The sequence below is a fragment of the Rhea americana genome, unplaced genomic scaffold (assembly GCF_003343005.1).
Source record: "Rhea americana isolate MKP2758 unplaced genomic scaffold, rheAme1 scaffold_1, whole genome shotgun sequence".
Lineage (NCBI taxonomy): Eukaryota > Metazoa > Chordata > Aves > Rheiformes > Rheidae > Rhea > Rhea americana.
This window is the reverse complement of record NW_028185038.1, coordinates 18,572,740-18,584,981: the sequence shown is the minus strand read 5'-3', so window position 1 is coordinate 18,584,981 and position 12,242 is coordinate 18,572,740. Positions and strand designations below refer to the sequence as shown.

General features: G+C 46.2%; 1 protein-coding gene across 5 annotated transcripts in view; it reads right to left on the bottom strand.

Annotated features, from left to right (window-relative positions):
• Positions 1-12,242, bottom strand: part of LOC146601893 (uncharacterized) — a 131,729-nt gene that overhangs the window by 109,291 nt on the left and 10,196 nt on the right. For all 5 annotated transcript variants that reach the window (XM_085299787.1, XM_085299796.1, XM_085299803.1 and 2 more), the window contains exons 2-6: positions 9,454-9,597; positions 4,288-4,468; positions 3,629-3,788; positions 1,984-2,077; positions 677-850 (exon numbers count right to left, since the gene is read on the bottom strand). In XM_085299787.1, coding sequence (XP_085155913.1) covers positions 677-850; positions 1,984-2,077; positions 3,629-3,788; positions 4,288-4,468; positions 9,454-9,523 — 679 coding nt within the window. In that variant the 5' untranslated portion in view covers positions 9,524-9,597. The remainder of the gene's footprint in view (positions 1-676; positions 851-1,983; positions 2,078-3,628; positions 3,789-4,287; positions 4,469-9,453; positions 9,598-12,242) is intronic.

Below are 12,242 nucleotides of genomic sequence, written 5' to 3'. Positions count from 1 at the left end.
AGATGATTCTGACACAAAGCTTAAACCCTGGATGAAAAAATCACAGGAAGCTCTGAAGTGCTGCAGAACAACAGAGAATGCAAAACAGACCCTTTGGGGACTTAGGGCTCATGCCAATGGATGACATTCTTCCAAGCTCTGCCCTCAGCATTTAACTCCTCTTCTCTTAAGTTGGTGTGCCGAAAGGGGGACAGGAATTCATTGCTACCACCTGCAGGTTCACTGCAACATCTCTGTCTCTTTGGAGAGACATCTAAGTCTCTTGGGAGATCTCTTTGGCTGCTCCCTGCAAGGAAGAAAGTCTTTCTTTCAAGGAAGAAAGACCCCGAGCTGTGCTGCTGGAGCTCACTATGACAGTCCCATCTTAAGAGCCACTGAGAGGCAGAACTGTGTCCTAGTGTGCAACTCCTGCCCCTTCTAAAGCACAGTGAGAGCTTCAGGATCCTATATCACCAGATGGACCATGGGGACAAAGACACAAGCAACATATGCAGGACTACTCCCCCCCAGCAACAGGTACTGATCCTGTAGGGACATCTACCTCAAAAAGGTCCCTTGTAATGAACAGATGGGACATGGAAGGTCCATCTCCATCATATAGCTGGCACTTCCAGGGACTGAGAAGGAGATTATTCAAGCAGGTGGAAAGCAGGATAAAGGAAAAATCCTGACGCACCTTGCACAGTCTGCTTGATGGGCCGTGGTGGCTCTGAGGCAGTGAAACAGAGCCTTCGAGAGAGTTTGGGAGCCACATTGTGGAGCAGGTGGAAATTGTCAACATAAAGCACATGCTCTTCAGTAGGCTCAGAAGCTATTTTGCTCAATTCATTCTTATCAGCATCCTTAATTCCTAGACAAAGAGAAGACGAAGAAAATAGCAGATGAGGAAAAGAGGAAAAGAAAAAACACTATCATAGGCCATATATTGTCAAGAGCAAGTGGGAGAGAGGTGTTGCCTCAGGGCCTCTGAGGGTCTTCATGTTTTACATTAGCTTTGCAGTCATGCTGGGTAAAAGATGAAATAAGGAATGGATACTCAAGCTAAACAAGTGGTGGAGTTGATGAAGCATCTCGCCTCAGGGAAAAAAGGTCAAAGTTTTCTCCAGAGGCATGTTAGAAATTTCCCCAGGGGGTTTGGCTGTGAGTGGGTTGCTGTGGATTGGTTATGAAAGGGGGCAGGGCGGGATAGGGTCTTGTTCCTCCTGTTGGATACAGAAACCTTTCTGCCTTTCTGATAGAGTGAGCAGAGTGTGGGTCCTTGGGAGGCTGCTGAGAGTTACGTGAAAATCGTTAGGGTTTTTGATTTTGACAAAAAAAAAAAAAAAAAAAAAAGAAAAAGAAAAAACAAAATCACCTCTAAGTTTCATCTTATGTTGTTCTAAAAGGACTTATTTACTCTCCATAATGGCATTTCCTTGCCTTCCCCACCTCTTCTTCTCACCTGAATTCCTTTAGTAAGTGCTAGGTTTGACTTGTAATAAATGACTGTATCTAACTTTGGGGGGCTTTTTTCTTTTCTTTCTTTTCTTTTCTTTCTTTCTTTTTTTTTTTTTTTTGCCCATGGACTTATTCTGATGGACATTTTAACATTGCTAAAGTTGATCTTCAAACTCCATTAACAGAAACCTTCAAAAGTAAGAACATTTCATTTTTGAAAATGTCATATCAAAACATTTTGACTTTTATGGAACTATTTATTGAATTCCTTCTGAATTCATAAGTAGTTTTGACAGATGCAAAAGTGCAGATTTTCACTGAATAAATCAGCTATTGACAACAACAAAAAACGCCCCAGCATAGCACAGATGCAATTTCCCTCTATGTGTGCAATAGTAGCTAGTGCCTAAGCTTGCGGTTGTGCACAGCCTTCAGAGGTGAATGCTGTTGTGCATCTAGAGTCTTTCCTGGCGCATAACTTCCATGTTGGTGCACACCAAGTGTTTGATAGCAATGCTCCAGCTACCTTAGTGTGTCTGCACATACCTACAGCAAACACTGTCACCCCACCGTTCTGCAGGACGAGGGCTTCTTCTTCAAATGAATCACCAGATTTCCCATCTGTGATCAAAACAACTATCTGTGAAGAATTGGAGTTAGATCCAGACAACAAAAGAGCACAACATGAGCAGTTTAGAGACAAACTCAGTATTTTCACACCTATGACTCATCCCTCGGAAAGGATGAGGACTTGAAAACAAATCCTTTGATAACCTGCACCTCTGAAGTGCCCCACTCAAAACTAAAAGCATGCTTGGCTGACAGGTGGATTTTGGAAAGCATGAGCTAGGAAGGAGCCAGAGCACAAAAGCTACAGTTCGTGGTAGTTTCTTCTCTGCATATCTCGTCCTACCCTACTGTGTCTAAACTCTGCTTGGGCAGTAACTCTGGCTCCAGAGGAAGATTAAGGACAGCACAGAGAAAGGATTCAGCTCCAGAAATCCATAATAGCAGCTCTGGAAGCAGGACTCAGCTGCACTCTGGACAACATGCGTGCTCTTTGGTACCTGGATGGTGATATCAGGTGGCAGGAAACTCTTGTTAGTCACAGCCTGGGTTTAAATTAAAGCCAAACTCAGCAGCACAGTAACCCTACACCTCTCAAGCTCTTTGGGCAGTCACACATGAGATTATGTAAAAGGATTTATGGCTGATATGTTGGATCCTGTAATGGAGAAGGGACTCCGCTACAACACCTGTAAGCAGGTAGGTAGCATACCCACCCATAGCATCGCTTTCTCCCTCCTGCTTTGTTATCCAAAACAGATCACATTGATCACACCACCCTGGCTGTATGGATCATGTAGCTCGCTTCTGGCACAGAGGATCTTAAAGCAGGAGAGAAAGTGCAGCACGAAGCTGTAAATGTGGAAGGTCCATGCCTGGACGTGGGAGAATGGGAGGCAAAACCTGGCTGTAATAACTTCAGCCTCGATGAATGAGGTATCTCTACTCCTTCCCCTTCTCGATTTCAAGGCTGTTTGCCAGCAGAGCACAGCAGAGCAAACTGCCTCCTACAGGTCTGCCAAGAAAACTAGAATGCAATGCCTTCTTCTGGGTATCCTCAGAATTAAGAATCCCTTAAAAATGATGAAAAAAGTTAAATATGATCTGAGGGAACTGGTGACTCAGAGCTATATATGAAAGGTAAAGATACTACAGCATGCCTGCTTCTTAAATAAGATGTTAATTGTGCTGCCACACTCGGATCAGGGGAGTGGACGTATACAATCCATTAGCAACAGCAGCATCATTCACACAGAGGAGGCACAAAGGCCAGGACTTGTCTCCCTCTTATGTCTAAATCATGTCCCGAGGCCATTACTGTGCCTGACAATGTGAACCTGTTCTTTTTGCTTACACAATATGCGCCCTGAATTCAGGTATTCAGCTGGAGGCATATAAGAGAGGAGTGCTAGGTCTCTGTAATAAGTGGAGAGAGAGAAGCAGTTCCAGAAGGTGAGCCAGTCAGTCTGAAATGAGCTCCTAACTGAGATACCTCAATTCCAACTCTAAAAACAGACAGGGTAAAAAAAGCCAGCTGGCTCCTTCATGCCTTCAGGTGAAGAAGGCAGAAGTCTGATCCCTTCAGAGGATCACACCAGCAAAGACATCACAGAAGATCACTTACCTTTGCTGCATCCTCCCTTAGCATGGTAGGGTGAAATACAGCATAAGCCACAAATGCCAGGGCAGACCCCGTTTTTAAATTGCCCCCTTTGAATGAGAGATCCTGAATTGCCACCAGCATTTCTTCAATGGTTACATAATCCATCAGCTCAATACTCATCCTGGGAATGAGAAATGCAGGGACATAGGTGAATAAAGAGCAAGGAAACTCTAGTGTTACAGAAAGAATACATCTTTAATGGTAATGACCAGCAGTCACTTTGATAGCTCAATGGTCATATCAGGCTCAAAGGTAAACAAGAAGCCCTCTTCACAGGGCTCAAGGGAGTCCAGGATATGAGCCACAGAGGCGTCTTTCCTTAAAACAGTATCTAAAATTGGACATTTATTGTGGGGCATTTCTTGTGACTGCATTAAGTACCATCCTCCTTGTCCTGAAAGATTTCCCCATTGCTGAGTGTCTCTAGACTACTGTTCTTTTGATGACATTTCTGGTGGGTTAACTTTAGCTTTGTTTTGTGATGGTTCAGTTAGCTGCCCTGGCTGAGCTGAACAGCAAGAGTTTTTTAACCGTGGGGTTCCTCAGCAAAATCTACTGCTGCCCACAGCTGCAGGGCACTAGAAACCCACATGCTGGTGGGGGAGAATAGAATGACCTACCTTGGTTTCTCCTCATAGAGAACCACCCCCAGCCGAACGCCTCCTTTGCCCATCACCACATTCTCGAAAGAGTGGGCCACACTGGAGATGAATTCTTTGACCAACTGAGAGCTTTCTGTCCCGGAGCTCTGGGACTGCCCCACAAGGAACAAGATGTCTGCCACCTCCACCGTCCTGCACACTGAAGGAGAAGATAGGCAGGAAGGCTAAGTCCAAACTGTGCAATGAACCAGATGTGAGATAAACTCATGTAAGTTACGTGAACCCCGGAGATAACTCAGCTAAGGGAGCTACACCTTGCCTAGGCCCAAAGAAGTGGGTAGTTAGGGGCCCTCTAGAAGCTGTTTGCTTCTCTTTAACATCTTTCTGAACCCCCTTTTTGCTGTTCCCACCCAGGGAAGTTTCCCATTTAAAGGCAGGGATTGAAGCACAAACACTGAGGGCCAGATCTGTCAAGGCACAGAGGTATGTAGGACATGCCAGAAGCAAGAAGAGCCAGGCACCCAGGGGCATTTGTTTGATCAGAGGCAGACCAACACTTGAGCTGGCTATCACAAATTCTCCTTGGAGACAACAGAATAAAATGGGCCCATCAAGAGTGATTCACCTCACCCATTTTTTTATTGAGACCTACTGGCCATCAGCAGAGCCCAGACACTCGGATGCCAACATTGACATCACAAATGTCATGTGAAGTGAATCCACTCCTATTCATGGGTCTGAGTGACCCACCAAAATCACATAAAAACTTCTGCTGCAGAACTGAAACTGAGGAGCTGGATAAGCAACTGGTTATATTTGTAACAGCAACCACCCTCACATGGCGACTATTTCATGGAGCCAGCCTCGTGAAAGTCACCAAAACCACTAAAGTGATATGTATACCAGGGAAGAAGGAGACTTGAGCCTAGAGAGTCAACAAGAAAGGGAAGTGGAGCCTGTCAGTGTAAAGCACTGCCCATCGACCTGAGATAAACATTTATCAAGTTGTTGGAGGCCCCTAATGAAAAGTCAGAAAAAAGTGTTAACAGAGAGAACTACCCTGTTGTGTAGGTGATTTACTGGACTGTTTGAAAGTGCAGTCCTAACGCCAGGAGCAACTAGGCTCTATCCTGGTAAAGGCACCTGGTAAAGGTGGTCTTCAAATGGTAACCAAGGTGCTTAACCCCACTTTTCTGTCATTTGTAAGCTGTTTTGCAGACCACCAAAACACCATGTGACACCCTGGGCTTCTCATCATCCAAGGTCCAGAGCTGTCATTAGACACCCATGCAGATTCAGGGCCATCAGGACATTCATGCTGCTCTGTACAAGCCATAAAACAAGTATGGTTTTCAAATGGGGCTTTCAAAATGACAAAATAGCAACTGCAAGGAGAGGTATCGGTTGTTCGTGCAGGTCTTTGCTCAGGGTGCGCCATGCTCGTTTGCCTTTGCAATGCAGCTGTGCAAGTTCAGTCTTGTGTGGAGCTCAGGACACCCTGGTCATTCAGCTCTGTAATGTTCCTCTCTTGCTGGGCAGCCCGAGCACCAAAGAGATTTCACATGCAGGAATGAATAGTTTGAGTGTTTTTCCCTTACAAGCCAGAGCTGATCTGATGATAGCTGGCAGGGAAGGGACAGGTATACAGGGAAATTTGTTTAATGAACATCAAGGCACATTTCCCTTTACAAAGTGTTCAATCTCTTTTAATTGAATTTCATTTTCTTTAGGCATCCAATAACTGTATTTCATGGACAGAAATCTGATGCCTTTTAGGGACACTCAAATGAAGGCTGTAAATAGGAAGCTCAAAATTTATATTTTCTTTGGCATTTCCTTTTGTCGCAGGTGGATGTTGAGTTATTATTGTAGGGTTGCTGCAAAGTAGATCACACTGATTACTGGAGCAGGGTTTTCGGTATCACAGATTTGCTCGCAAGAACTGGTCTCAATCCCCATTTTTTTTTTTTTTTTGGACCACTTGCAAAGGCAGTGCATTGGGTTGTCTCAGGGATGCTCATGAGTCCTGGGCTGGCACCCCAGCTTGCCTGGTTAGAGCCTTAAAATAGCCTTGGAGGGCAGAGTCCTTCCAGGACTGACTGCACACCCTTTCCAGGGTGAATCCAGGCCCGTATACCGACAATATCGCCTCACAGCTCTACCAGCCAAACACAGGTGTAGGGACCTGTTATCGCCACTTGCTAACTTCCTCCTGCTGCAGAACAAAGAGCTTTGTTAGACTATGGAAAATGGGTTTATACCTTGGACCGCTCCACGTGTTTTTCATTCTGCGTCACTACTGCTTTGGAGTTCACCCAGCCACTGCCTTGATTTTCAGCTGCAGGTTTAGAGACCCAGCCCGCACCTGCCGGGGCTGGAGCACTTGCTTTAATTTGCCATTTTAAGGCCGAAGAGGAGTTGTGGGATGGGTTGGGCGGGGGGTTTTCTCCAGATTTCCGCTGGATCTGCAAGCATATTGCAGCCATACTTCTGGAGTCCAGGTCCATGGAAGACTTGGAGGTGCGACATTCCCCATGAGTTAAAGCTTTTTAATCCCTCACAGTTCTGCTGCAATGGCTAGCCTGTTTTAGCTCAGCCTCTTCAATTTGACTGACTTTTACCCTGTTCCTATAAGCAGGTAGGGCTGATACCCAAGAAGCTTGGAGAGATGCAGGCTTCATTTTCTCAGATCATCCTTTGTTACTGTCTTTTCCTGCTCAATCCACTTTGGCCACATAGTGGGACAGAGAATCGCTTACCAGCTGCAGATGGATAGTTGTCCAAGAGTCTTTGTTACCCAAGTTTTTAGGTTTCTTCATCTTTCTTCATGCCTCTGACACAGAGTTCTTCGTGATTTAACAGTTCTGTTTGCTGCAGAAAAATAATGACTGGCTCTTTTTAGTTTAGCTAGTTCCCAGCTGGGAATACAAAGCACTTTCCCTTGACAAAAATGAGAGACAATTATTTCAATTTTCCTTCCTAGAGCTATCAGTTGAAATTTCGCTTCTTTTCTCAATCCTCTATAAGTGCTTTTCAGCTGAGATGTCAAGGTTGTCTTCGAGGCAGCTCAGCTGCTAACAGATGCAGATAAGCTCACCATAAGCTCTGTTCCCTGCTGTTGCTTCGGTCTATTTTGAATCTCCCCTCTTTCCCTAGCTTGGATGTCGATGTCCCTGGTTTCCCAGAATGATTTCAGGAAAAACCAGGTAGGTACTTGGCTCTGATTGAAGTTTCCTCAAAACTGAAGGAAATTGTTTTGCAGCGTCCCAGGTATGCCAACCTGTGCTATCCTGAGAAAATCCTAATAAGGGCTCAACAAGATAGAGAAGTATCCACTAGCTCTCCCAAAATCACTCATCTCTTGTAGTTGTTCGAGGCAGTGAGGAGACCTCTTTCTGGGAGACCTGCATTTTTGCCACTGATCTGGAAATCATGCTCAAAATGCCATTGATATTCACAGAACTGGGGGTTTTGCCACCTGCGGGGAACACCTCCACATCCCAAATCCCCAGAGAGCCTCCTCCATCCACGCTTGACCCCCGAAAGTCTTGCTCACCCTGCACAAAGTTCCTTTCCGTGTTTGCATCCAGAGTAACAAATGCAAAGACAAGGGTGAGCTGTAAGAGCTGCACGGGAATAAAAGGGGCAGGATAGCACCCTCTTTTCTAGAAAGGGACAAACAGACCCCACTCATTGAGATGCTGAGCCAGGTGCTCAGCACCTTTTCATAGCGGGCCCGGCTTGGCAATGAAACCTGAGCACATTCTGCTACTTGGATCAGGTACTGAAGCTGTCATTGGAAACATGTGATATTAAGCATATTTGGATTGGTACCTTCTGGAGAAAATACCAACACAGACAGCTATATTAATCACAGGGGGATATGATTTTATTTGAAATTTTCCATGCACCTCCAAAATTACCACGTTTCATCAATCACAGGTTTCCCAGAGACATCTGTAAATGCTGATTTATTGCACTGTTCCCAGCTCCGAATTAAATAGCATTATAGTCAAGTATATTGGCTTAATTGACGGACAGGAATTTAATCAAGTTAATTTTGTAGCTGATCCAAAGCTTCTATTAACTCCTTGTTGAATTTACTGAATTTACTCCAGGTGCTGTCAAAGCCTGAGGGTGTGTTCCTGCAGACATCAAAGAGTGAGGACCTGTTGGCTCACACCCAGCTTCATGACAATCCTGGGAGCTCTGGTTTAGCTCCATAGGCTGGTCAAAAGCAGCAGGCTTGGAGGTGCCGGACCCTTTCTGCAGCACCAACCCAATTCATTTCCTTCTCATTTTCCAAGAGCTGCAGGAGGTATTAGACCACTAGGACAAGAAAAGCTCCTTATCCACTCTCCCTACCTCCACAATGCAGTGAAATGGAGAAATAAATGTTCTTTTTCCCAGCAATTCCCTGAGGAATCCCAGAGTGCTTGGTCCTGGGAGCATGGGAGCAGCCTGGGGAGGGTGTGGGCACTGCCTTCCCCAGTCTGCCAGCCCAACCTGGCTCTCTGCACCACCACCACCAGATCCACAGGACACAAAGGCTATAGGGTCATGGATCAGATCGTGCCTTAACTCCACTGGGCTGTTTCTCTGGGGTCTTTTTGGCTCACAAAGAGTTCTTTATGAGCTTGGCACATGCCATGAGGGAGACAGGGAGGCGATGAGGGCTTGTGTCATCCTGACTCCCTGAACAGTGGCAGGAGACTTCAGGGCTGCACATCCCAGCCCTGAGGTCTCCTCTCTCAGTCCCCTCACATCGTATTCCCTTGGGTTTGTGGCTTGTCTCAACTCTTAGAAATCAGAATAAGAATCAGGAGGAGACGTTTTTTCCTTTTCTCCTCACCTTCCTCTGAAACAGCCAAGGCTGGACAGTATCAGAGGCAGGACAGTGAGCAGAGTCCTGATTTCCCCTTAAACCCTGGTGCAACAAGTCAGGTCTGTCTCCCTTTCGGGGCCAGCTGCAGATGCTCTGTTAGCCAGCTGCTCCCAGCTAAAAGGGACCTTAGTGCAAAAGCCAGAGGCATCAGCACTACAGCCTCACCCTGACAGCCGCCATGTGCGGCCTCAGCCCACGACGTCAGCAAAAACCACTGCTTAGAAGAGGCTTTTCCCTCCCTGCTCTCTCTCTACGTCATCCCCAGCTGCTACATTCACAGCGGCCCACTTGTAACATACCTTCATGAACAGCCACGGCTCTGTGCTGTGCCATGGCCAATGCCAAGGCAAGGATCTGGGCATACAGCATTTTTTTTTCTATTCTTTGAGAAGAAACTCCTCCTCAGTTCCTGGAGTCAGCACGCAGCCTGGAGAGCCATTCATCTGCCAGAGAAAAGGGGCTTTAATACATGTCATCCTCACAGGATGCTCCTGCCTGCCTACAAGGGAAGGTTTCCTCCGACCACCAAGGCTCGTCTTGGCTTAGCACTCAGCGCTGGAGTCCCTTGAACCCTTTAAACCCTCGGGTTCTTTGCTGAGGCTGGCAAGAGCATATAGCACAGCTCTGTTCCCCGGCACCTTTCCTAATAGCACTTTTCTTCAGGCAATAACGACCAGGGCACATCAAGCCCAAAGGTGAACGTGACTGTTGCAAAGGAAAAGGAAAGTGGCTGTCACCTCAGTTACGCGAGGAGGAGAGATCCCCGGGCCTCCAGTCTGTGAGTCTTGCTAGGAGATCGTTGCAGACGGCAACCACCCACACTCTGCACTCAGCTCTTCATTAATTTGTTTTGCAACTAGCCTTCAAATTCCTAAATCTGCAATGAACTGCCTTGCATTTGCCATCCTTGGAAACCCAAGCCATCACTACGTAGCAGCCAAAGGAGCCTGAGAGCTCTGGTTACTACCTACCTACGGACAGTTTAGTGACTCCCCTAACAAATGTTGACAGCTAGTTAGGGCTACAGAAGTCTCCTTCTGCAAAGCAATAACTTCCCTTTACAAAGCAATAACTGCAGCAGAAGTGGCATCACCAGAAGGGGTTTTATTCTTTTTTAATGGGCAATAAAAGGTTGTTCTTCTGTTCTAAGCTTCACCTGCTTGTTTCAGGCTGAGCAGGTTTCAGAGAGAGACATTGATTAATTCCAAGGTGGAAATTACAAAGGTTAGGAAAAGACGAGCTCAATGACATCATCTAGCCTAGCTCTTAGCCAGTGCTGAATTCTTCCTTGCATTTAATAATATGCAATTTGAAAATCACATTATATGATAGACTTAGTTTCTTTTATAAAATAAAGCTGAGCTCCAATGAACTAATTTGACCTAAATGAATCTCCAAAAAAGAAAAATGAAGGTCAAGTCCCCCGGAGTGGCCCAGCATGTGTGCGTCCATGCAGCACCGTGCACAGCCAGGGCACCGTGGCTGTTGTCACCCTGCACATTTCATAGCTAAACCCATTTCTGAAAACTTCAGGGCCGATTTCCTTAACAGGCGGCTCTGCTGCTTAATGTGTTTTCTGTTTCTTTTTTTTCCCCTCTTGCTTCTCCTAATTGCTTGGTGTACTTGATGTAATTGAGATCTCTGCTGTGTAGCAGTTAACCTGTGCTGTGTCCTTCCTTTTTACCTCCTGTCAAAACCTCTGCGTGATGCTGCCATTAGTTGCTGTGGAGATGGCTTCAAAGTAAAAAAAAAATAACCAAACAAAACCCCACAACCATATGTAGGTTTTTTAAACATTCAAAAAAGGACTTAACTACAGGAGCAAACAAGCTTATAGGAAACCGAGCATTGGAGAAGCTCAGAGCTGAGATGCAAAAAAGTCAGGTTTCAACCTCAGCTCTTCTACAATAGCTGCATTAATAATTTTGGCAGGCTCACCCTACCATCCCTCATGTCCCAGCATCCTCCTTGCAATGCAGAGCTGACAGCCTCTCCTTTTCCCTTCCCATTTAATATGCAGCTCTGTAGGGCATGGTCTGGCCTGGGGCATGAGCATAGCCAGCACGGAGCAGGGTAGTGCTGCAACCTTCGCCTGTGTTTCCAAGTTCTGTGTTAGTATTAAAAATGTACAGCCTTCCGGGATTGTTCCTGTGGAGGTCCTTATTTCAACTTCAGCATTTTCCAAACTGTGCCTCCTTCCTTCCTCTCTCCTCTTCCTCCTGTCCCTCACACCTCTACTTTCTCTTGCCCAAAATATAACCCAACTGAAGGATAATTTATCCTGTAAATACAACACTGTCCTGGGAATTTCCATATCTAGAATAACACCAGAAGTACAGTAAAATAGGCTCCTGTAGATCCTTAGGGAGGAGACATCCATCACAAGGGCTAGCACTGAAGGCCTTGTGGTCATACTGGTCAGGATGGGGGAGGCCCCCAGTTCCTGCAAATGGCACCGTGGCCAGCTCTCCCACTCCTGCCCCAAAAGTACCAGCTGCCACATTGAGGCAGAAGAAGATCCTCCAAAGTGCCAATGAATTTCTGGTGTCTGAGGACTTACCCAGGGCAGAGAAGCAAGCATGCATTAGCATGGCCATTGCCACAAGTCAGCCCCAGGAGGAGCTCCAGCACACAAACCATCACTGGATGCCAGCAGTGTGCACAGCCCTCACCTCCTTGGCTGCCATCATCAATCCAGCCTGCCTAATTAAGGGAAGCACCCACATCTGGAGTGTAGGCGGTAGATTAATGAGCTCCAGTTGTCTGATTTTTAAATTGCAAGGCAATGAGCACCTTAGCTTGGTCTCTCTCATATTAGAAGTCCTTTGCAAGCACAGCTTCTTCCTTGGCTCACTGGTGTTTTTTGTGCAACATGCAGCCCGTGCTGCTGTGTCAGCCTGAACTGGACACAAACCACAGCCTACAGCACCTTGCAAACACCTCTCCTCTCAAGACAGACCCTCTGCAGCAGGTTTGTAAACAGACTTGAGCCTTGATGCTGGACGTAAGCTAAATGAGAGCTCCTGCCTTTCCAGGTGTGACTTTTCTGACTTCACTCTCTACATTCCTGATCTAAATCTAGGCCAGT